Source organism: Lepisosteus platostomus, chromosome 5, assembly GCF_059453375.1.
Source record: "Lepisosteus platostomus isolate fLepPlt1 chromosome 5, fLepPlt1.hap1, whole genome shotgun sequence".
Classification (NCBI taxonomy): Eukaryota; Metazoa; Chordata; class Actinopteri; order Semionotiformes; family Lepisosteidae; genus Lepisosteus; species Lepisosteus platostomus.
This window is the reverse complement of record NC_142615.1, coordinates 57,929,673-57,954,690: the sequence shown is the minus strand read 5'-3', so window position 1 is coordinate 57,954,690 and position 25,018 is coordinate 57,929,673. Positions and strand designations below refer to the sequence as shown.

The 25,018-nt window shown below is 43.6% G+C and overlaps 2 protein-coding genes across 2 annotated transcripts in view; one reads left to right on the top strand and one right to left on the bottom strand.

The window, feature by feature from the left end:
• LOC148670204 (antigen WC1.1-like) overlaps nucleotides 1-24,088 on the bottom strand; it is a 217,141-nt gene extending 193,053 nt beyond the window's left edge. Inside the window, exons 1-2 of the mRNA XM_088631014.1 lie at nucleotides 24,082-24,088; nucleotides 22,964-23,278 (exon numbers count right to left, since the gene is read on the bottom strand). Of these exons, the coding sequence (XP_088487140.1) occupies nucleotides 22,964-23,278; nucleotides 24,082-24,088 (322 nt within the window). The remainder of the gene's footprint in view (nucleotides 1-22,963; nucleotides 23,279-24,081) is intronic.
• Nucleotides 4,978-5,791, top strand: LOC148670205 (zona pellucida sperm-binding protein 3-like). The gene is made up of 4 exons (XM_088632685.1): nucleotides 4,978-5,146; nucleotides 5,224-5,341; nucleotides 5,540-5,638; nucleotides 5,716-5,791. The coding sequence occupies exons 1-3, from the start codon at nucleotides 5,022-5,024 to the stop codon at nucleotides 5,588-5,590; spliced, it is 294 nt and encodes a 97-aa protein (XP_088488811.1). The 5' UTR covers nucleotides 4,978-5,021; the 3' UTR covers nucleotides 5,591-5,638; nucleotides 5,716-5,791.
• Nucleotides 24,089-25,018: the final 930 nt, after the last annotated feature.

The following is a 25,018-nucleotide window of genomic DNA, read 5'->3' as shown; positions in this document are numbered from 1 at the left end:
GTCCGGTTTGTGGATTTTGGGGAGGAGGTAAAATTGAGATACCTGTGGATGTTCCATGATGAGCCGGTTCGCCTCCTGGGGGAGCTCGTTACTGCTGATAAAAAGGGAAATGGTGGATACCACTTCCTTTTGGTAGTCAGTGGTAGGGTCCTGTTGGAGAGGGAGGTAGGCAGAAGTGTCAGTTAGTTGTCTAGAGGCTTCAAAGATATATAGATCCTTACGCCACACCACAACAGCACCTCCTTTGTCCGCTGGTTTGATGACAATATCATCCCTGTTGCGGAGAGACTGGAGCGCCTGATTTTCTCCTTGGGAGAGGTTAGACCTATGTTTACTGGGTATAGGGAGTGCCTTGGGAGCTTGATTAGTGCATTGGTTGATGAAATAATCAACTGGTGGAAAACGGCCAGAGGAGGGAGTCCAACAGCTCTGTTTGGGATTAATGTTGTTAATGACATCAATAACCGGGTTGTTATCAGCTGCCTGTGAAGAGAAATTGTTGGCAAAATGTGCTCTGAGACGGATCCTGCGGTAAAAGCGGTTAAGGTCGACATTGGTCTGGGTGATGTCCAGTTTCCTGGGAACTGGTACAAAACTGAGCCCTTTGCTGAGGAGGGATCGCTCATCCTGTGAAAGGGAAAGGTCAGAAGGTATGGTGACAACAAGGTTAGGGTTGGTGAGGGTGTTCGGGGTGTTGATGGTTTTCTTCTGTAGAAGATGACTGAGTTTTTTGTCCTTCTCTGTAGTGAGAAACTGGTAGAGTTTAGAGTTGAGAGATCTAATGAGGTTAGTTATGAAGGGAAGATGATGTGGAGCTGTCAGCCGTAGAAATTCCTTAGCCTCTTTGATGTTGTTGTCGGAAAGGATAATCTGTTTTTTGAGGGAGAAAATGGTAGAGAGCATTAGTTTCCTAGAAAATTGTTTTAGAAGTCTCTGAGTGTTACTCTGGGTGGTATCAGAGTCAAAAGAAAAGGTATTAAATTTAAGGCGAAATCCTTTAGGGATGATATTATGTCGACGACATCTGTAAAGGAATAGAAGGTGGTTAGAAAGCCTGGTCTTGGAACAGATAGCTGTAAAGAGACGGAATGCTGGTTTAGTGAGAGAAGCGGGCAAGTGGCCCAGGGAGGAAGAGAAGGTATGACGAAGAGATCTAGAAAAAGATTTGGAGGAAGGCATAGTGGGTCGCATATATTTTCGTTTTTCTCTTTTTTACATAACACGCTTTCGAGAAATAGACTGTCTTGTAATGAAAGCTGCATTAGAAAATGTGTATCTAAATTAAAATCGGGAATATGTCTTTTGCGTTATTCAGCTTTCTTAGCGCTTGGGTCTCGATTCAGATATTGCAATGAAAGCAACAGGGGAGTAAGTTTTCCTTTTCTAAATCAAAGGTGATCTGCTCACAAGGAAGTATAAAAACTTCAGCGTTTACTTTTTGAAGACCGCAAATTGTCGAAACACTGTTGCTTCATAAGCTAATAAGTAACATTTCTGAGCACGCATTGTATTACTAATGCTATTATTAATTAAAAAAAAGCTTAAATTCACATAATGGAATTTGGACGGCTCAAAGTAGTCTATTCCTTGTACACCTTTACTTGCCCGCTGAGTAGAGTTTTAACCAACGGCAGCAGAAGTAGCAGTAATAGCAACAGTGTGGTTAGAGTGTCACAATACACTCTATGAAAGAATTGCGGCTTCAGATCGTTTTGTTCTGTTGAAGCTGCCTACAGGCTCCGATTTGCTGACATTGGCTGTGATCTTTTTCATGAAATTCCTCACATATTTGAAATATTTAATTCGGGTTCGCCTAATACACGGTGCAACCCGTACCTGCAGCAGAATGCTGTGGCACATGAAGCCGTTTTGTTTATCGGTTGTAAGGATTGAGGAGCGTACTACAAATCGAGCAAGCGAAAAGAAAATTAAACAGGAGTCAGGAGTTTTTGGATTGCTAATCCATTGTGCTCTGCTCATCTAGGTTCAAATTCCATTCTTGTCATGGTTAAGGCCTGAGACGTGTGTGTTTTTTCTAATCGGTGTTTTGCATTTATTTCCTCCTTTACTCCTGTAAACTCAGGATTTTTTTTTCCTTGGTGGCAACAATAGCTTATGCAATACAGTAAATGGTAGACTCTGCTTTCAAATTAGCTGCACCAGGCATTCGGATACAGAAAAACACAGGGATTTAAAATTCAGAAATATGAATGGCCAATTGCTTACAGCTAGGGTTTTTACGTTTTCTTATTTAGCGATTTGTGTATCAATCTTTTAACAATTCATAAAATGCTAACAATATGTAAAATCAAAACAACAGCACCTTTAAATGCTGGGGAGACAGGTAGTTGTTTTTTTCATCAGATGCCAATCTCTAATGCTGTGTGAGAGCTTACGTACCTTTCCTTTTCTCACATTTTCTGACAACTATTCCAAAGGGGCACCCTGTCAGCTCCTAATACTTTTTAAAAGTCTGCCTGCATGTTTGATTATTGTCGTTTTATTTAGAAAAAGTTCAATATTGATCATAACTAAAGAAAATTAGGATCACGAATAAAAAAAGGGCTGAAGATGCGAGTCGCTCTTGAATCAGAGCTGGGCGACACGGGCTTCTGTTCTGATATGATTGTACGAAAAGCAGGAGGAATCTCTTCTCTCCTATGGAGCATGAGCTGAATCAGGAGTGAGACATTTCGTATGCTCGTGCATATGTTAACGCATGACCTACATCGTAAAACTAAATTAAAAACTAACATTAAGTTGTCAAAGACATTCATTTATATACAAACAAGAGACACACATAGTAATGATTCTACATTAACTTGTCCTGCACTGATCAGACTAATTGAAATGTATGAAAGCCCGTTTCCGCCAGGGAGTTAAAAAAACGCGCTATGGTATCGCAGAATTCCGGCTAAGTAACTCAGATTTGCGACTTAGTAACTCACAACTCCGACTTTATATCTCACATTTGCAACTTCGAAATAGCCCATATTTCATTGTCTGTCCTTTTGTTATTGTAACGGATTCGGGTTCTAGCCAGCAAGACCTGGGTTTGAGCCAATACGGGGTTTGAGGCACGAAGTAGGGTGGGAGCGGCGAGGGCACAAGCCCTAGAACCCGAATCCGTTACAATAACAAAAGGACAGACAATGAAATATGGGCTATTTCGAAGTCGCAAATGTGAGAGATAAAGTCAAAATTCTGAGTTTTTAGGTCGCAATTCTATGATTCTAAGTCACAATTCTGAGATACCATAGTGCGTTTTTTTTACTCCCTGGCGGAAACGGGCTTCCATAGGTTCTCAGTGCTGCGAAGCAAAAGCAATCTCTGGAAAATCAGACAAATTATTATCAGATCATGTCAAAAGCTGATCAGTATTTCTTTACTGGGAAGCAAAGAAATGCTTGTATTACACATTTTAATATGACATGCAATTACACATGAAAAATAGTAAAATTATTTTCATTGCGGTACGTGTTGATAGAACAGCCCCCTCGATAAAAGAAAGTGTGGACGGACGTGTCGCATGTTCCGTACTCTGTCTGACAGCGAGTTTAACACACTTTCCTCGGAAATTAGAAACTAATTGAACAATAAATTAATCTGAGCAAATTTTACACGTGTGGGTGATTTAATTCTGTCGAAATTGTGTGGAACTCCTCCGCTGAGGTCAGATACACACGGGAAAGTGTTCAGGCGGCTTCACGGAGTCCCGCCTCAGACTGGAATCAGGTTCTAATTAGACGCTGAGAACAATCCGGGTCTCTGTGTGTAATTGATTGTGTTGATTGAGCGGTAGTGTGACCAGGTGTGCGGTAGCAGGTCCTGCCAGTATAAAAACCTAGTCACCGCGTTCACACTTTATGCTTTCTTGCTTCAACACGGTTTTGTGGTTTATTTATTTTACTCCTGTAGCAATTAAGCGGGACGTTAATTTGCCGATGCGCTCGTTTCTCTTTGTGCTGTGCCTGTGCGCAGGGGCCGGGCTCCCCGCACTGGTCTCCGCCGGGCCGGCTGGCTGGGACTCTCGGGAATTGGCGCTCCAGGCCGACCTCCCGGCTCCTGAAGATGCAGCCCAGTTGGAGGACTTGAACCTGGCAGATGCGCCCTCCGAAGACCTGTCTGCAAGCGAGAACGACTCGCAGTCCTTGGCTCCCGACTTTCGCCGCCTTCCCGTGTCCAGAGACGCGTACTCGCCCTACTTCGACAAGGAGAAGATGAAGTCGGCAGCCGCCCCTTACCCGCCTACATCAAGAGCGTCCTGTTTCCTCCCCAGCGAGGGCGGCGGGCGGCAGCCGGCTCGCCCGGCCATCGGGGGCACCCGAGCAGTGGCTGTGTGGTGCGACTCCAGCAGGATGTACATAAGGGTCAGTCGGCTCCTGTTCGGCTTCAGCTGTCGGCCATCGGAGGTGACCTTGGGCAACTGCAGCGTCAGCCGAACCACACGCCATTACTTCTACTTCATCTACGGGCTTCACGAGTGCAGTACCGAGTGATCGGTAAGCGGGTCTTCATTTACAGGCAATGTATCGATGTGAACTGTAGGGCTAGTGCCTTTCCTGGGAATACCCCTTCCTCTGTGACCTTGCAGGTTGTCCAGGGCCGCCTGGTGTACTCCAACACTCTCCGCTATGCCCCGCCCTCCTCCAGTGCGCCTGTGCATCACTTCATTCCCTTCTCTGTGCCGGTCAAGTGCTCCTACAACAGGTAGGCAGGGCTCTGCTGCTGCTGAGAAGCTGCTGGGAAAGTGTCCAGAAGCCCCTCATCTCCTCTGTCCTGCAGGTTCCACTACTCCTACAAGGTTGGCTATGTCCCCACGTGGGCCAGGAGAAGGACCTTCTTCAAGGACCTGAAGAACAAGCACAGCTTTGTCCTGCTCACCACCAACTGTAAGCTCCTTGAGCGAGTGGCTCCTCCTGCCAGCAGGGGGTGCTGTGTGCAGGTGTAATGCTGCCTCTCTCTCTCCAGCCCACTGGGTCCGGCTCTCTCCTAAGGATGAGTACTTCCTGGGTCAGCCCATGTACTTCCAGGCCACTGCCTACTTTGCCACAGCGGAGCAGAGGCTGTACATCCACTCGTGTTACGTAACCGAGAAACCGGACCAGCACTCGCAGCCCCGTTTCCCTGTGATCGATAACTTGGGGTACGGCCCCTTCTGGAAGGAGAGGTGGGCAGGAACCCCGAGAGCCTGCAGGGGTTCATCCTTGTCCTTGTCCCCAGGTGCATGGTGGACAGCAAGGCAGATGGCTGCCTGTCCAGGTTTGTCCCCTCCAAGCAGAAGGATGTGCTCTGCTTCACAATTGATGCCTTCCTCTTCCAGAAGAAGCTGTCCAGGAAGGTACTGCTCTCAAAGGCTGCTCAGCCTTCTTGCTCTACTGATCCATTGTCTGCTTTTCCATCCATGATCTAGATGTGAACCAGACTGTGGCAGCTGTAGTGCCTAGAGCTGCCAGCTTGCCTTCACTGATGGCAGAAGGTCCTTCTCTGTCCCTCTATTGGCCTTGATCCCTTAATGCTGTGACCTTCCCTCTTGCAGCATGAAGTGACTGAGCTGTACATGCACTGTCATGGCTGTGGCTCCTGCTAAAGCAACACCAGGGACCAAGTCCTGCACCTACAACAGGGAGGCTAAGAGGTACTTCTGCAAGGAACCTGCTGAGGGTGCTCTGGGACATGCCAGGTGGAGGCCTCACCTGTCCTCCTCTCCTCCAGGTGGGAGGAGCTGTATGGTGACCATGAGGTCTGTGCCTGCTGTGAGTCCAGGTGTGCTGGCAGCCGGAATGAAGGTGGGTCTGGTTCTCTATCCCTTGTGGATGCATCTCTGCCCAAGAGACAACCATGCTTGGACAACTGAGGAATGATCCCGTGCTGGACAAAGGGACTGTGTAGATGAGTAGACTGGGTCTCTGGGTATAGCAGATCCCTCACTCCTGGGTGTTACTTGTCCACAGGTACCAGGAGCCTGGTGACCAGCAGTCGGGTGGCTGTGGCACCAGTAGAAGCTCCTCTGGATGTGGGAGCTGACTGGACTGAGGATGAGGAGGGAGACCCTCAGATCTCCAGTGAAAATGCTGAGAGCACCAGTGAGGATGTGGAGGGAGCAGAGGACTTTGGAGATGTTGGCCAGTGGACAGGTAGGGTCTGGCAGGAGGAGCTCCTGTAGGGGTGGGTGTCCTGCAGTTCAGCTGGATTGTTCTCCTTCTTCCTCCCCAGGTGCCTGAATGAAGGCTCCAGCCTGGCCCTTGAGACTCTCCTGCCTCCAGTCGCCTTGTAATGGCAACATTTCAATAAAGCTGTGAAAGACCCTTCTGCCTGCCCTTGTTTCTTTATGGTTTACAGGTTTGAATGGGGTGGAGGAATTCAAGGGAAGTGAGACCCATTAATAAATTAAAGTACTGTATTTGTGGGGGTTCTACTTTCAAGAATGCTTCCTGTATTGCTGCCAATGAGGACTGAAAATGGCTGGAGTTATAAAGCATTGTACTGGGGGAAGATGGCCGCACTATTCCTTGGACAGGTCATTGTGACTTTTTTACTGGGGGAGAGACAGAGGTGTTCAATATACTGAAAATCCTCCCGTTTCTGAGAGGGGTAGTGCTTATGGAGTGAGTTGCTACTGTAGTGCCCAGTAAGAGTGAGATCTGGTGTCCTATTCTGGGCTGCACAAACTGACTAAAATAAACACAAGGAAGGAATTGTCAACAGGGGCTTGGTGTAAAGTAGGGCTTCCCTTCCTTAGCAGAGGAACAATACTGGTGTGTGAACATCAGTGAATAATGGTACAGTTAGAATCTCGGAGGTCTTATGTTATGGGTGTTGGTTTCACAGCAGTGGTAGTGGACAGTCATAAGTATTAGGATTGAGACTGGAGATCCCAGTACTTGATCCGGAAGACAGGTGTTCACAACTACCTCTACCAGCAGCACAGATGGTGTAGATTGAGACTGAATGCTTACTACACAAAGCCTCTCCACTGTTTCAGTGTCCCGTGTCATGGATTTCAAGTGAATCCTAGTCTTCCTTTGTGACTACCTATAATTTGCACAAATCATGATGGCCCACTAAGGCTGTCAATTTTTAGCCCTACTGCAGTGCCCTATTTAAGTTTCAAGGATTTAGAATAAACTATTTTATATAATGGTTCCGAAGGTGGCTTCTCAAAGCACTTGACAAAATTACAATTAGAATACACAGGATAAAACAATTCCAATAGATTGAGGAGAAAAGTAGAAGCAGAGGGGTAAAGAATAGAACCAGTTCAGTAAAGGCTCTTCTACAGAAGAAGGTGTTGAGTCTGAATTTGAAGGAGTTTAGGGAAGGTGACTCTGGTATCCTTGGGGAGAGAGTTCCAGAGCTTGGGGGCATAACAGCAGAAGGCCCTGTCACCCATACAGTGTAGACAGGCTTGGGGGACAGTTAGGAGACTAGAATTAGAAGAGCGAAGGTTATGATGTGGGGAGTAGGGTGATAATAGATCAAACTGCTACTGAGAAGCAACTGAAATGTGATGGCATGTTCTACAATTTATGCAAGACAGGTAATGTTAGGATTTTATGGAACAGTGGTAATGGCACCACTTTTGAGGATCGTTGGTACAACGGCAATGCTCAAGGATTCATTTCTAATATTGAGGACAATGGGTTATATACCCATCGTTCTTACCAAAGGATCAGAGACCTTTTGCTATATATAAAGACTCCTTTCCACCACTAATTTATACAGGTTTGGTTCATTTGGGCTTTATCAGTTAAACATTTAATATTGTATTTGTCAGTTTGTTGATGCTTATATATCACAGTGATCTGCACACACATCTTTGACTGAATATGGGCTGCGAAACCTCTCCACCAAACTTATGTATCACGGTAGGTACACAAGAAGTTTCTTTGTAATAACAGGGTTGATGCCAGTAGTCAGATTGGGTCAATTGCAAGGTAAGAACAGCATCGCATTAACTGGAGATGATCCAGAGATTAGCATGCAGCTCTGTACGCCAGATTACTACCGATTTGCAACGCGCTCGTCTGCTGACTTTAGTCCCCTGCTCAATAATCACAATGTTCCCAATTGCAATGAGCCCAAGGAAACAGCTGCTGCTCTCTAGATGACACTACAGGACAGGACTAAGTACAATTCCTGCAATAGACTAAGCAGTTTAGTGCCAAACTAATGGAACACTGAATCCTATGGGACAGTTCCGAATGTAGTAACAGCTTAATACTGAAATAATATCGTAAACACCTTGTGATCTTAAGAATCTGTCGCTGTTAAAAAGTATTATAATAATAAGCTAAAATTGTACTGCAGCCACAACACAGTGGACCTGCAGCTCCTGTCCTGATCATACAGAAAGATGTCATCACTATGTAGTGTGCTCTCTGAAGGCACCAGTTCTGTAGGGTTTGGGCATTTACTGGGACAATTATTAATTGTAGCAGTAAATCACAAAATGATTCTTTTAATGGCTTTAGAATCCAACCATGCGATATAACTCAAACAATGCACACACACAGGTACTAATACACGAGGATACATTTCTTAATATATGGAATATGCATATAAACCTAACAGATCTTATTGAGAGGGTTATCAGAATACAAAGGGTATATATTCAGTCAGTTACCAAGAGTTACATATATCAAGAGGACATACGTTCAGTATATCATTCATTTAGACCATTTCGTAATTGAACTTGGTTACAACTTCTACATTAGATACTCAAAACAAGTACATAACTCTTAGGAATTAAATTGATATCAACTGTTTGGGATAACAATTGAATTCTCGAGCTGTAATGCATTGAAGTTGAATACTCATCCAGTCTCTGGGGATTCAGATCTCCTGCGGGCACAAAGAAACAGTTGCAGGCTGTTGCTGTCCAATCCGCGCTCTCTGGCTCGGTGCCAGGCTGTGCTGTGCGGCTTGTGACGGTGCGCTGCTGATGCTCACTGACCAGCTAGTTAGTGTTGGCTTTAACTAGCAAAGTTTGCACACAGGAGAAAAGATGACTGTGAGTCCCAGCAAGTCAGGAAGTGGACCGGTTCGTTCCTGATGAAGAGCTAGTTCTGAATAGTGATTCAGCTGTCCACAGTTCCGACCTGTTCACGAGGCCTGCTCGGGTGGATCCTCTGGTTACTCTCTGGCAACCTCTGCTCTAGACTCTTAGAACAAAGGAAAGTTCTGGCACTCGGACACACTGGCCGTTCCGTGGTTGTCCGGGCTGAGTCTCAGGATGGTCAGGAGGCGCGCTGCGAGAATGTCCTGCCCTTGGCAGCCTTTCTGCTCCTGGGCCGTCCCGCCCTGGAATTGTCTCACACTCCTGGAATTCTCCTTTGAATTCCCTTTAGAATAGTCTTGGAGCTCTGTGTTGCCTGTTTTTACCTGGAGGAACTTCAGCTCGTTCATTGGATGAAAGTTTCATGGGCATCAGAGAGCCACGTGGGTTACTCGGCCCTACCAGTCCCTGATTGGTTGATCAAGGTGAGATATGAGTCACTTACTCCTGACACTTAGGAATGCAGTCCAGATGTCCATCTGGCACTCCCTAGACAGATAGGCGCCAATGGATGCCCACTGATCATGATAGCTAGGCTTAGCTAAATGCATCCCCATTTGGGAGCTGTCCCCTATCAAAAGAAAACATCTTTAAATCAGCCTGCCTGAATAGCTTGAAGAGAGAGATGGGGCCTCATTTGGGAAAGCACAGCAACACTTAATTCTGTCTTATTAATAAGCATTGCCGCTACAAATAGTAGGAAGAAAGATACAATGTTTTGAAAATGTAATATGTTTTAAAGGATTAAAGGGAAAAGAAATACTTAATATAAACTAATTCAGCTGAGCTCCTCTAAACAATATAGCCTGAAGAATTGCCAAAGCACAATGTATCAATTTTGGTGACACTGGGGTAAAAGGATCACAACATTGAAAACCACAAGGCTTATTTTCAACAGCAAAATTTGTGCTTGATAAAATTTGACAAAAAAAGGAATATTACACGCACGGAAACCAATATTTACCACTAGGGTAGAATGCAGCATAGAACAGTTGGATAGAAGGTTAATGTAACTCTATAGTGCATCACAGAGGTCAGTCTCTTCCCCCTCATTATGCAGGCTGACTTGTTCACAGTGAACTGTCCTCCAGCGATAGTCAGCTGTAATCACTGACGCAGACATGATGTTAATACTCTGACAGCATCTTGGCTGATTTGGTTAAAGTGTTTTCCTATTAAACAGGAGATTCTGCGTTCAAATCCCACCAGTGTCTTTCTTCCTGTCTTGTCTTACAAAATGTATCACTATGGATGATTACATGCAGCTTGATTTTGTTTAATGCAAGTTTTCATTCCCTTTCTGATGGCTCTCTCTACAGTAATTTTTAAAAGTACTAATCGGGATGGATTACTGTACATATCCTCAGTTAAGGGGAATATATAAGTAGTGACTATCCAAATTGCATTTTTGTGTGAAACGCATTTCAGAAAATCGAAAACCAATTTTCAAAACTCACAATAACAAGACAAAGGCAAAACATAAGTTCACTTGCACTTTATGCATATTTACCACAACCTTGCCTTCTGATCATAAAAAAGTCTTAATTTTAATATAGCAGTTTTAAATGGGACATTCAGAACATGGCATATGAGAATATATGGTTAACCGAGGATGAGCAAAGGATGATCGCACTTTCTGCTTATTGCTATGAACCTACCTCTGGTTATAAAAATGTCTCAAAATTCTGACACTGAGGTGTGAGACACAATGTAACAGGCTCTCATAATCCCGAAATACAAGAAATTTTACTGTAGCGTTTTATAAATTTGACCCTGTGAACATTGCATGTCCCTCCTTCCTCATTACCAAAACATCTCAATGTCCCGACACTATGTACATTTGTAATTACAACACTTCACTGTTTCATTTATGAGTTGTGACATTGTGAACATGGCATGTTAAAGTATATAGAAAATCTAGAACAGAACAGGCTAAATGCAATTCCTAGTGATTTATCATTTTCTTACTTTCTAAATTAAAAAAATATTTTTTCAGTGATTAGGACACTTCAGTATGACATAAAATATGCTTCAATGACAGAATAAATAATAATAATAAATAATCATGGAAAAAATACCCAAAGTGGACATTCATAGTTGTGATTATAGGAATGTTAGCTATCGGGTGGGTAGCTGCGTCAGCATGCGTAGGCTGCAAAGGAACAAGTAAAGGACTATTCCTGCTGAAAAGAGAAGAAAAGAATCACAATGTTTCGGCTGTGGAGCCTTCTTCAGGTGTGAGAAAGACAGGGCAGTAAGCAAAGATAATTTTCTTTTTATCTTTGCTGAATGCAGTTTATCGCTGATGACAACATCAAAGACATTAAGGAGTTTTTACGGCTAACAGCTCCACATCAACTTCCTTTCATAACTAACCTCATCAGATCCCTCAACTCCCAACTCTTCCAGTTTCTCACTTCAGAGAAGGATAAAAAACTCAAAATTCTCTACAGAGAAAAAACATCAACATCCTTATCACCTCCACCAATCCTAACCTTGGTGTTACTACACCTCTGACCTTCCCCTTTCACCCCTTTGCATCCTCAGCTAACATATTTTAATAGTACAACAAAATTACAATAGATTGTACAGTATTTATGTTTAAAATTAAGGTAAATGTGTCAAAATATCGAAGTCCAAATGCACGGTGCTAATGTAACAAAGCTTGCAAGTTCTTAAACAAATCTGCATTGTATTTTTAAAATATTTCAGCAGAGGATGCAACGGGGGTATAAATGACGACTCGACTTTTTCTTGGGTGAATTTGGTTTCCTGGGGAGTTGCGATGTTGGGCATACAGTAATCGGACATTTCCCGGTGATTCAGACACGTGTTAAGCACTCGCATTTCCTGCAAATATTAAAATGGTTAAGGTTTCGCTTAGAAATCCAATCGACCTTTGCGAAGACAATATTTACATCGCAAAAGAAACCCGTCGCTGGGTGGACTCGAACCACCAACCTTTCAGTTAACAACCAAACGAGCCACACAGACGGAATGGTGGGTCCCTGTCTCACCTTACAACTTTCCGGTTAAAAAAATATATTTTTTTGCCAGCTGGCAATATTTCTTCTGCACTGATAATCAAGAATTGAATTTCATTTCTCGCAAGCTGTGTGAATTTCTTGAAATACAAGTTTTCCAGAAAGGAAATTAATACATGCATTTAACGAAATCAAGCCCTTTGTGATAGTCCGAAATGGTACGTTATGTACCACAAGATAGGAAAAAAAACATGACTGGGATTTTAAGCTACGTGACCTATGGTACCAGACCGGGGAAAAGTTAGCTTGAAGTTCGGAAACGATTTTGGCACGCCTGTAGCGTTTACACGAAACCTCTTAGAATCGCGAGAATACTTGCTTTGTGTATAAAATACATTGTGAATGCTTTCTCAGCCTTTACTTTTTCGTTTATATGACATTTGTTTGACCAAGCACGAATATTATTTTGTCCATATCTTCGCAAGGGAAGCACAGAACGCCTTCAAACCAAATGCATTTAAAAGACCACGACATGTGGATATTTCCACAGCCTCTACATCAAAGTATCAGTGAGCTAATTATCTTTTTTTAAACCTCCGGTTTTTCATCGATGCGTAATTACGCACTAACTGGAACCCGGGGGACCGCTGTGTGCACAAGTTCACAACGCGAGAAATACTGTTCAATATGGCTTCATGCGAAAAACCCGTATATGACCATAGGCAACAGAATAGCGCAGTCTCCAATTACTCAGACTGTAAGCACGGGAATAAAGCTTTGTCTGAATTCTGAAACCCTTCCTTTACGTTCTGTTTTCATTCGGGTAAGAGTCAACTATATTCACAATACTACTGCCAGCAGGAAGATTAAAATATTCTTTACTCAGCAGCTTATTAAAAACAGCTCCCATGATGTTCAAACCGATTTTTTACACAGAACACTGACACAGCTTTGCGTTCTGAATCTCTTTTTCTCGTGTGTTTATTTAATGTGGCACAATGTACTTGGATAGGGGTATTCTGTTCACAAACCAATAGCATTTAAACCACAGCACCCACAATGCTGCAAGTAAGTGTTTTACACACTAAGCAGAGAGCGATGTCTTCCTCGTTAGTATAGTGGCAAATATCCCCACCTGTCACGCGGGAGACCAGGGTACATCAGGACATGCATTGAAGTGAAAGCAGGATGCGCTGCGACATCCACTGTGCAGATCCCGCCACACTAAGAGGTGAGTGGGTCTGTTCGATCACAGCGCTAGGCGAATCCCCAAACAGTGTGCGTGGCAACAAACGAAACGGGCCTGTTTCCGCCCGGTTTCGATCCGGGGAAATCGGGCCCAGTAGTGGCGGGATCTGTACAGTGCATGTCGCAGCGCTTCAATGTGCTTCCTGATGTCCTACCCCGAGAACAGAAAGGACAGCGTACACAGCAACGACAGATCAGGTCTCTGCACTGGATCTAAGCTGCCCCCATCTCCTCTGCTCTGCGGCTCCTGTGGAGTGGAGTCCTGCCTGGAGCCGTGTTTGCAGGCGGCGGCTCCCCGCGCTCTGTCTGTGCGTCGTGTCCAAGAGCTCCTGGGAGGAAGAGAGAGCCCTCCCACTCGGGGGCTTTTCCACGGTCTGTGTGAGGAGGGGCGGGTGTGTCCAGTAGCTTATCGAGCGGAAGCCTGGGGCGGCGGAGAGCTGTGATCGTGCAGACCTTGAGGTGTCACCTCTTTGTCTGCTTTCCCGCCCCCCCTCCGCCCAAGCTCTGCTCCAAAGTAGCCCGGCAACCCCTCACACCTGCACGTGTCACAACCTAAGGTGCGGTCATGAGACACCCATGGGGTGTCGTTCTGTTCTTGCTAATTGTTTCCTGCCCGTCGCAGGCAGGAGTCCATGCGAGGAAGATGCGCTGGACAGAGCTCAGAGGGCGCAGCTGGGTGGCTTTCCTTCTGAGTGACGTTCCTGCAACACTCTCCCGCTACTCTTGGTGCGCTCATGCCGCAACACAGGAAGGCTGGAGCAGGTGGCCGTGGGCTCTGCGCACCGCCGAAATAGCTCATTTGGGAGAGCGTTAGACTGAAGATCTAAAGGTCCCTGGTTTGATCCCGGGTTTTGGCATTTTGTTTCATCGCGCCCTTTGTTCCTCTCTCCAGCGCCCCCTGGCCAAAGTGATGCTTCCCTTTCTCAGCCCGAAACGCAAGCGAGACACCAGCAGCAATTCCTACAGGTTTCCGTAGTGTAGCGGTTATCATGTTTGCTTCACATGTGAAAGGTCCCCGGTTCGAGACCATGTGGAAACAACCTCTTTTTGCACGCTCCCTTACTTCACAGAGGTCTTGAGCCAACGGTCATTTGTTCCCAATGTATTTCCGGTGCCTTCATGCACTCTTGTACCAAACGCACGTTTGACGAAATGACAACCAAGGAGCCGAGAGGTTATTTCAGCATTTCGCAGCAATTCACCAGGGCCTAGCAGATACAAATGGGTTGTACAACTTTGAACAAGCAAATGTAAGAGGGCTAAGCCCCCTCTCTTTTAGCCCAGATTCGATCTGTCTCCCAGAATTACCTGGGCACACACACACACTGTCTTGTTTCTCCTACACGTATAGTGTAAAAATTAAGAACCCAGGACGAAGATGTGACACTCGAACAAACTCTTTATTATTTATCCTGTAACTCCGATCCAGTTAGCTCCTAAATTCACTATGACCTGTGACCCTGTGACCCTGAGCAACCGTTATTCCCCGCTCAGCCCTCCATCAATCAACATGCAGTTTCACTGCTGACGCACACAAATATTACACCTTCTCCAGCTGTTATGAATCGCCTCTCAAAGCCCGGTGTGTTTTTTTTTTGGAGATGTTATACAGATGCAGCCATTCAAAGTACCGGAGGTAATTGACGCAAAACACCGCGGTACGTGATTGGTTGACCGACAGGGGCACTCGTGGTCCGTTGGTCGGTCGTAGAAAGATTTACAGTAAATGTCTTTACTGTGCCCATTTTAGCATTGAATATTTATATGGAATTTTACCACTACCACTAGGTGACTATTCATTGTTATTAAAATGACTTAAATTCGATCATGTTGTGATATTTTGAAATATTTATATTTAGAAATATAAATTTGTTTGGTGCGAGTGAGGTTTTATTTAATCTCTGACCAAGGGAAACGTTTCATTTTTTCAAAGAAATGTTTGTTAAAGAGAAATAGTCATGGCTTTAGTGGGATTTGATCACAGACATTGCAACAGGGAAGTCAGGAACCTAACCCACAGCACCACCAGCAAGGTCACAGCCAGAGTGCTGAAAAAGCACTACACAAACATTATCAACAGACAATGTACAGCGTGTACTATTCTTGTGTTGCGGTACATGAATATAATTATATCGTTCTTAATTTCTTTAGATATGCGATTCCATATTATATTCCCTTTTAATCAAATTCTAAAAGTATGCTTGTTGACTCCGGTATCACGTTAGTTAAAGACTTCGATGCTTAAAATGTTTAGGGAGAAATGGAATACTGGTGTGTATGTTTTCTTTAAAGTACCGAGACCAGCCATATACTGTATGTTTAAGTTCCAAAATTAATATCGTTTATGGCCTTCACACGCGTTACAGTATGCTCCTATTCTTTTTATGCTCAGGTACTAAGATTTCCCTTCAGTGGTAAAATTCCATATAAATATTCAATACTTAAACGGGCACAGTTAAGACATTAAATATACATATACATACTGTATACAGTAATATGTTATGTTCCTAAATCAATCTCGTTTATGAGCATGTGAAAGGCATGGTGAATCGATTCTCAAAAATTACTGTACTTTGCATGATTGGAAACAAATGTGTGATTGCAAAATGCTGTGGTGTTACTTTTACAAAAACGGTCAATGAAAAAAAGAATGTGGACCAGGGCAATACTTTGAGTTTACAGCTTGTCCAAGGTCATTCATTATTAATACTATTAGTAATATCTTCATTAAAGACTTTGATGGCGACAGCTCAAACATGAGAGGTTGAGCTTCATTAGCTCCACCTTGCGGAAATTCCTGATACTATTATTTTTTTGCGGTATTATAGGAGAATTTACGGTAACTCGCGGTGGACTGCGTAAAGCCCACCGCAAAATAATGCGGTACCGCCCACTTGTTTTGAATGGCTGCATCTGTTTATGTCAGAAAGAGCACTGTGACGTCAGAGACACCAGCCAGAGCGCTGGGATCAGCGAGCGAGACCGTGGGAGGTGCGCGGAGCGCAATGCGGAGAGTTATTGATCACTTATCTATTGACAACCTATTAATTCAACTGAAGAACCATAGAATAAACGATTAACTTCATCGACTGGTGAGTACTGATTCGTTTCCATTTCTTGACCCTGTTTAAAATATCTAGAAAACGGTCAATACCGCCTGTATCGATCAATTACAGTACCATAGTGCGTTTAGTGTTAATAATGTTCAATCCGAAATTAAAGAATGGTTATTCAAATTATTATTTAGGAATTTAATCCTAGAGCTAGATAATTATATTCCAAGTTGATAAATTTGTTTAAGTAACAGTTAAAATGCATTTTCCATTTGTTTACAAATCATAAGTATGGTAACCACGGCGACACGCGCCGAGTCACTGTGCCCGGCTAGGTGTCTCGCCTTCGTCACAAACAGCGGTGTGACGTCACGGACAGCTACTAATACTAATACTAGTGTATTCATGTTAATATTAGTGAGAGTACAACTGGTAGTTTTAATGTTAATGCTAGTATTCATGTTAATATTAGTGCTTATTATGGATATACTGTTAGACTATTTACACTAGTAGTCATGTTAGTTTTAGTGATATTATTACTGTTATGGAACAAGTAATAGGTTTTATTCCATGCTGAAAAAAAGAAGAAAGAGAACACAACGTTTCGGCCGTGGAGCCTTCTTCAGGTGTCACACTCTCTCTTTCTCTCTTTCTTCTTTTTTTCAGCATGGAATAAAACCTATTACTTGTTCCTTTGCAGCCTACGCATGCTGACGCAGCTACCCACCTGAATTATTACTGTTATTATTAGTATTAGTAGTGTAGTAGTAACTTTGTGTTATAGTTAGTAATAATGATAGTGTTAGTCATAGTGATAGTGTTACTGTTGTAATATTAGTGGTATTTTTGTTAGTGTTTGTTATAGTGTAACTGTAGGTAAGAGTGTATGTGATGTCCATCAGTGTGTGAGTTTGTGTCTGTGAGTATGTGTACTGTCTATGTGTGATTCTGTAAATGTGTGCGTATCAGTGTGTGGGTGTGTATCTCTGAGTGTAGTGTCTACAGTATGTGTGTGTCTGTGAATGTGTGCTAGTTTGTATTTGTGCATGTATGTGTCTGATTGTGTGTATAAATGTGTATGGTGTTAGTCAGTATGTGTAGTGTCAGTGTGTGTGAATGTGTTTGTAGGTGGGCTTGGGCTCCAATGTTGTGTCTGATAGAAGTGACCCATCAACAGGTGTTGAGGTCCAGAGCTGCTTGCAAATGGAATCACTTTCTAGAGTCCAGACCAATGTCTACAGAGCTGTGAGTGCTCTGTTTTTATCACTATTAGTAGTAATGACAGCAGTAATAGTAGCAGGAGTATTAGTATCAGAATTAGTATTAGAATCTGAAGTCATGGTCGTAGTAGTAATGGTAGTAGTGGTATTAGCAGTTGTGTCAGTGGCAGCAGTATTAGTAGCAGTAACAGTACTACTAGTAGCTTTAGTAACATTAGTAGTAGCAGTAGGAGTAGCTGTAAAATTTTATTAGTTGCAGTTGTGTCAGTGGCAGCAGTAGTAGTAGCTGTAGTAGCAGTATTACACTAGAACCATGTGTTACGATCCCTGCCTCCCGGCAACGAAAGAGGTAGAAGAAGGCGTAGTCTTAGTTCATTAGTCTACCTATCAGTGTACGCTTTCACCACCACACCTCCGTCTCATTTTGTATTTAAGCACTAGTCTTTCCCTACCTCCTCGCTCAGTATTGGTTTTCCTTTCGAGCTACTTAGTTGCGCTACGCCTTCTACCTCTTCGTACTGTTCTGGTTCCGACTTTGGTTTCTCCACTTTTACTAAAGAAATAAAGGATCACCTGGTAACTATACAACAGTTGGGCAGAACTTTGGAGGAAGTAATTTCCCAGGTGTTGGAATTAGAGTTTAGAATTTGTCAGAGGAATAGAGAAAGATCTCAGACACAGATACTAGAGGTTCCTCGGCCACCACCTACCAACACTCTAGACTCGGAATAATCTATGGAAATTGCCCGCACCCAGTTAACTCCAGAAGAAAGAGAGAGACGCAGATGAGAGGGCCGCTGTATGTTCTGTGGAAAATTAGGACATTTTAAAGCTGACTGCCCTGCTTTACATTCGTCTTTGAGGCGCCTCCCTACTACTCAAGATCCTGTGGTGAGTGAGTTAACTCAATCCTCTAAGTTTTCCTCAGGATTTTCTATTATGTCTACACTGTTTTGGGGTAATAAACAGACGCCACTTCTTGCTTTTATTGACTCGGGGGCAGCAGGGAACTTCATCGACGCCTCCTTAGCTCAAGCTTGGAAATTACCCCTGACCCAGGTGACGACTCCTCTTCATGGACAATCTATTGATGGTTCCCCAGTGTCTCCAGGACTTATAAGATGGCAAACTGAATTAATAAGATTGCAAATTGGCGCCACACATGTGGAAGATATCTGGTTTTATCTCCTCGAGACCCCATCACATCCCCTTGTACTAGGCTTTCCTTGGCTCCAACAGAATGACCCTAACATTTCATGGGCCCGTAGAGAAATTTTAACTTGGGGACCCCAATGTATTGGTAGTTGCTGTCGTCTGCAAGGTTGTAAGAGTTGCATTCATGGAAACGCCCCCCTCTGGTGTTCCTACGATACCCCCCCCCCCCAATATTCTGATCTACAGGAAGCCTTCAATGAGCAAGAGGCCTTGGCTCTCCCACCCCACCGACATTATGACTGTGCCATCGACCTTTTGCCAGGAACTATTCCTCCTAAAGGTCGTATATTCCACTCTCCAATATGGAATCCGAGGCCCTGAAAATATATATACAAGATTCTCTGAAGGCTGGAATTATACGCCCATCCACTTCTCCTGCTTGTGCTAGTTTTTTTTTGTGGAAAAGAAGGATGGTGGGCTCCGTCCCTGTATTGATTATAGTGGCCTTAATGAGATCACTATTAAGAACCGGTACCCTTTGCCCCTAATTCCGGCAGCGCTTGAGTCCGTGCATGGGGCCAAGATCTTCATCAAACTGGATCTACGAGGGGCTTATAATTTAATCCGTATTTGGGAAGGGGACGAGTGGAAGACGGCATTCATGACAACCCATGGACATTATGAATATTTGGTCATGCCTTTTGGTTTGGTAAATGCCCCAGCAGTGTTTCAAACCTTTATTAATGATATTTTTTGTGATCTGCTACAAAGGTTTGTCTTGGTATACCTTGATGACATTCTAATTGTCTCTAATACCTTCTCTAATACCCAGGATCATGTTCTCCATGTCAGAGAAGTACTCTCCCGGCTCATAAAGAATAAACTTTATGTCAAACTGGAGAAGTGCACTTTTAATGCTTCTAGGATTCACTTTTTAGGTTACATCATCTCTCCAGAAGGGGTGGAAATGGACTCAAGTAAAGTCTCCGCAATTACTGATTGGCCCACACCCAGGAACCTTAAACACATACAACGGTTTCTTGGTTTTGCCAACTTCTATAGGAGGTTTATTTGAAACTTTAGCTCGGTGGTTGCTCCCATAACCTGTTTAACTCGCAAAGGACCCAGACAAGGTAAATGGACCCCTCAAGCAGAAGAGGCATTTCAGCACCTGAAACACCTTTTCACTACTGCCCTCATCCTGAAACACCCTGATCCTACTTTTCCTTTTGTTGTTGAGGTGGATGCTTCTGGCCATGGTGTGGGCGCAGTTCTCTCTCAACGTCATGGAGAAAAACAGATTCTTCACCCCTGCGCCTTCTTTTCTAAGAAGTTATCTCCTGCACAGATGAACTATGATGTTGGTTACCGTGAGCTTCTGGCTATTAAGTTAGCATTGGAGGAATGGAGGCACTGGCTGGAGGGAGCTCATCATCCATTCTTGATATACACAGATCACAAAAACTTGGAGTATTTACAATCGGCCAAACGTCTATGTCCTCGCCAGGCCAGATGGTCCCTCTTTTCTCCAGATTTAATTTCCTTATCACCTACACTCCAGGCTCTAAGAACATCAAAGCTGATGCTCTCTCACGGATCCACGACCCCCCTGAGGCTGAACTGCTTCCTGAACCCATCATCCCTTCTGGTAGATTCCTGGCAGCTGTCAGATGGGACATAGAAGTCATAGTTAGATGCGCCTTGGCTGGACAAACTGTACCTCCTCAGTGCCCTCAGGACAAGTTATTTGTCTCAACCCCAGTCAGATCTTCTGTCTTACAATGGGGATATGATTCCCGCTTCGCCGGACACCCTGGATTCCGACGTACCTTGGATTTCATCTCTAGAGATTTCTGGTGGCCAACCATGGTTAAGGATGTCAAGGAATATGTCCAATCCTGCTCTATATGTTCCCGAATTAAGTCTTCTCGGATGAGGGCGGCAGGCCCTCTTCAACCCTTACCTATCCCCGACCGTCCTTGGACCCACCTCTCAGTTGATTTCATTACTGACCTTCCACCAAGCCAAGGATACACGACAGTCATGGTTGTAGTAGATCGTTTCTCGAAATCCGCCCATTTTATTCCCCTACCTTCCTTGCCCTCAGCTAGGGAACTAGCAGACCTGTTCGTACTGCATATCTTCCGTCTTCATGGCATCCCTAAAGACATTGTTTCCGATAGGGGCCCCCAGTTTATTTCACGATTTTGGAAGGCCTTCTGTAAATCACTGGGAGCCTCAGTTTCGCTTACTTCAGCTTACCACCTGCAGGCCAATGGTCAAACTGAACGTATGAATCAAGAACTGCTAACCTACTTACGGGCATATATCTCATCTACCCAAGATAACTGGGTATCATTGCTTCCATGGGCAGAATATGCTCATAATTCTTTGTATACTTCATCGACCGGCATGTCACCATTCAAGTGTGCCTTAGGTTATCAGCCCCCTCTCTTCCCGGACTCCCCACCGGACACAGAAGTTCCTTCTGTTCAAGAATATATCGCTAACCTACAGGAATTCTGGAAGAAGGCTAAAGCCGCCCTTCTTCACACTGCAGCTAGGCAGAAGACCGCGGCGGATCGGCACCGTCGAACCGTACCCAGATTTCGAGGTTGACAATTTGTCTGGTTATCTACCCACAACCTTCCTCTAAAGCAACCTTCTGGCAAGCTGGCTCCCAGGTTCATCGGTCCTTTTTGTGTCCTCACCCAGGTTACCCCTGTAACTTATCGGCTGGCCTTGCCTCCTACCCTCAGGATTCACCCTACATTCCATGTTTCCCTCCTTAAGCCCTTTCGCAGATCCACTCTGTCTAAACCGCAACAAAAACCCCCACCACCTCGAGTAATTGATGGACTTCCTGCCTACACTGTAAATAAGATCTTAGATTCCCGATGGTCTCGTGGATCCCTGCAATACCTAGTGGATTGGGAAGGCTACGGTCCAGAGGAGCGGTCGTGGGTAGCGGAAAGAGATATACTGGATTCAAACCTGATCCGGGATTTCCATCAGAGTTTCCCTAATCGTCCAGCTAGGGCGTCGGGAGCCGCCCATAGAGAGGGGGGTAATGTTACGATCCCTGCCTCTCGGCAACGAAAGAGGCAGAAGAAGGCGTAGCCTTAGTTCATCAGTCCACCTATCAGTGTACGCTTTCACCACCACACCTCCGTCTCATCTGGTATTTAAGCATTAGTCTTTCCCTACCCCCTCGCTCAGTATTGTTTCCCTTTCGAGCTACTTAGTTGTGCTACGCCTTCTACCTCCTCGTACTGTTCTTGTTCCGACTTTGGTTTATCCCCTTTTACTACGTCTTTTGGATTACGGCTCGGCTTCGGTTGCTTTCTCCTAGTTTGGTTCTCTGGCTTCCCCTGGACTCTCGGCTCTCTCCTTCGTCTACGGTTTTTGATTACGGTCTGGCTTTGGCTACTCTCTCCCTGTTTGGATCACTGGCTTCCCCTGGACTCTTGGCTCTCTCCTTCGGCTACGGTATTTGGATCACGACTTGTCTCTGTCGGCTCCCGCAAGTGGGTTCACTACTTGGTTTCGGTTTCACTGGCCGAATCCGTAACATTACAAGGAGGACAAACTGGAGTTTTCAAATCAAGACCAAGAATAAATTTGTTTATACGGATCTATCGGTCACATACTGTAAATGTATTTGTAGATTTACAGCCTTATGATCAAACACTGTCCTTTGGCCTCTTTATTGGTCAATTGTAAAACCTAACAGGAATCATACAGGTGGGGTTGGGGTTTTCAGACAGTTTTCAATATGTTTTCTACACACTGCAGGAAATACAATCCAGAAGGAGAAAAGACACACAGTGACAGGGAGGAGTGATGTCACAGCTCTCAGCAGGACAGGAGCAGCAGCAATGGGAGGATGGACAAATGACGAAGGATTGGTGCAGGAGTTTTAATTCTCCTCAGTGCTGGAGACTGGGGACTGAAAAATTCAATTTGTTCAACTCAGATCCATTGGTGACATAGTTATATTACCTTATATATTAATGTATATTATACATAACTGGAAGGTCGAGTGTAAAACTGACAGACAGCAGACAGGAGGGGTTTGTCCTGCAGTTGCTCTCAGACAGTGTCTCCTGTCTGTGTTTCTACATCTGGTCTCCACACAGTTAGAAAGACATAGTGACAGTAAGGAGTGTTGACGGGGCTCTCGATCAATGGAGGAGCTTCAATTCTCCTCAGTGCTGTAGACTGGAGAGAGTCTGTTTCTCTTACCTGAACACCTCACTCCAGCATCATAGACATGAGGAATGCTATACTGTTTCACTACAGTTTTACAACAGTCCCTCAGCGCAGACTCTGACCCGCTGCAGGAAACAGCACCCAACAGGACTGATCCAGACCCTGGTCCAAAGTGAGCTCCTCCTGGTGCTGAAACAGCAGATCCACAGCCCAGCTGTCTGCACACCACTGCAGCATCATCCAGATCCCAGCCAGAGTGATGTACTGTCCCCCACTCTCCACCATGATACACCTCCACTGTCCCCTCACAGGGACTGGCTCCATTCACCAGCCTCACATCAGAACTGCCTGGAGAGAGAGAGATAAATACGCATGACTATGACTACAGAGGACTGAGACTTTTTCTTCCTGGGTATTGGGAGCTATAGTCCCTATAGTGGACAGGGGACATAAAAACCGTAGTGACTATGGCTCTCAGAACACAGACATTAACCACTGTGCTCTGAGAGCTGTGATCAGTACATTGGACAGGGATGTGTGATGTCAGAGTTCTAGGACTTGTGTTCCTGGGTTTCTGGAAGCTGTGGTCACTGCAGTGGACAGTGACTGTGGAGTCAGAAGCCTACATCACTGACACATGGTCTGTTGTATCTGTGTCTCAGGTCCTATATGTAAAAACTGTATGATACCACTGGCTGCTGCCTGTTTGTCCATATAAGGTAAGAGATTTAAAGTGAGATTTAATGATGTGTCTCTTTACTCAGTGTGTTGTTTTTGAAAGTGAGACCTTAGAAAACACAAAATAGAAACAGTACAAAAATGTTCACAAACAGATAAGTGCTTTATAGATTGTGCTTAAATATACCATTAATGAACCATTATCTAGTTAAAATATAACTAGATATTTTTTAGATTAAACATTCATTCACTTTCAGTTTGCAGTATGTAATGTTGTTCCCTTATATAGTACAAATCATTTTTAATACTGATTTTTTACATTCAGATTTTTTTTCACTTAACAAAGTCTTTTCAGCTTATAAATGTCAAGATCTATGTTAATATATGACTCACAGAATGAATTCCATTTAAAACACAGCATATTCCAAATGTATAAGATAAGTTTATTGTATGTTTAACTAAAATATGTTTACCAACCATGTTCTTGTGTTTTTGTCCTGAGACATTCTGGTCCTGATTCTCAACTGATGGTGACAGGCAAATTAAATATTTCACTTGTATAATATTAATTAAATATTCAATTTTCATTTTCCGGCTTTAATACTTGCATTTGAGTATGCATTTTAAATGCAGACTCCACAGATTGACTGTTTTATCTGCGTCTTAGGTCCCAAACGTAATGACTGCATGGTAACACTTTGTATGTATGTGGTAAGAGATGAATCACTCTGCTCTGAGTGTCCCATTTGAAAATGAAAATGCAATCAGTACAAAACCTTTATAATAAACAGATGATTTACATACTATACTAAAATATACATTAGCATGTACAGTACCTACTCAATTTCCAGTGAATATTTAACTAGATTTGTTTTTAAACCTTCACATTCAGGAATATTTGGAATATATATTGTTTCCATTATATATGACAATTCATTTGTAGTATCAATTTTGCTTTACATTCATACATTTCTTTTGCTCTGGAGACATGTTAATGTGTGCCTATTGTATTTTTAGCATTTACCTGTTAACTAAGTATACTTAATTTTCATTATCCAAACTTGCATTTTCATTATGAAAGCTTAAAAAACTGCATTATTTATACATTATACACTCCAAATGCACACCACAAAGAAAAAAAAAACACTTATCACACACATCGCAATATAATAAAAAATAATACCCAGCATAAAATAACCTCAAAACACAAAATTATTTAGCTATCAGTGAATTATCAGTCAGATACTGTATACACATTAGTTTCTACACATTATCCTTTACCTTTACTACAGTACAGCCTCTACGTGTTAAATTATTGTTGTAACACCTCAGTGACTAATAAGACTCCACTTTCTAAAAATAATTGATATTCTGCTTTTTCTGAAGGAGTAAAGAATGCCACCTTTACTA

Coding starts and splice junctions, on each gene's coding strand:
- LOC148670205 (XM_088632685.1), top strand. CDS start 5,022: ATGTACTTCCAGGCCACTGCCTACTTTGCCACAGCGGAGCAGAGGCTG. Junction 5,147..5,223: donor CCTGTGATCGATAACTTGGG/GTACGGCCCCTT, acceptor CCTTGTCCCCAG/GTGCATGGTGGACAGCAAGG. Junction 5,342..5,539: donor AGAAGAAGCTGTCCAGGAAG/GTACTGCTCTCA, acceptor TCCCTCTTGCAG/CATGAAGTGACTGAGCTGTA.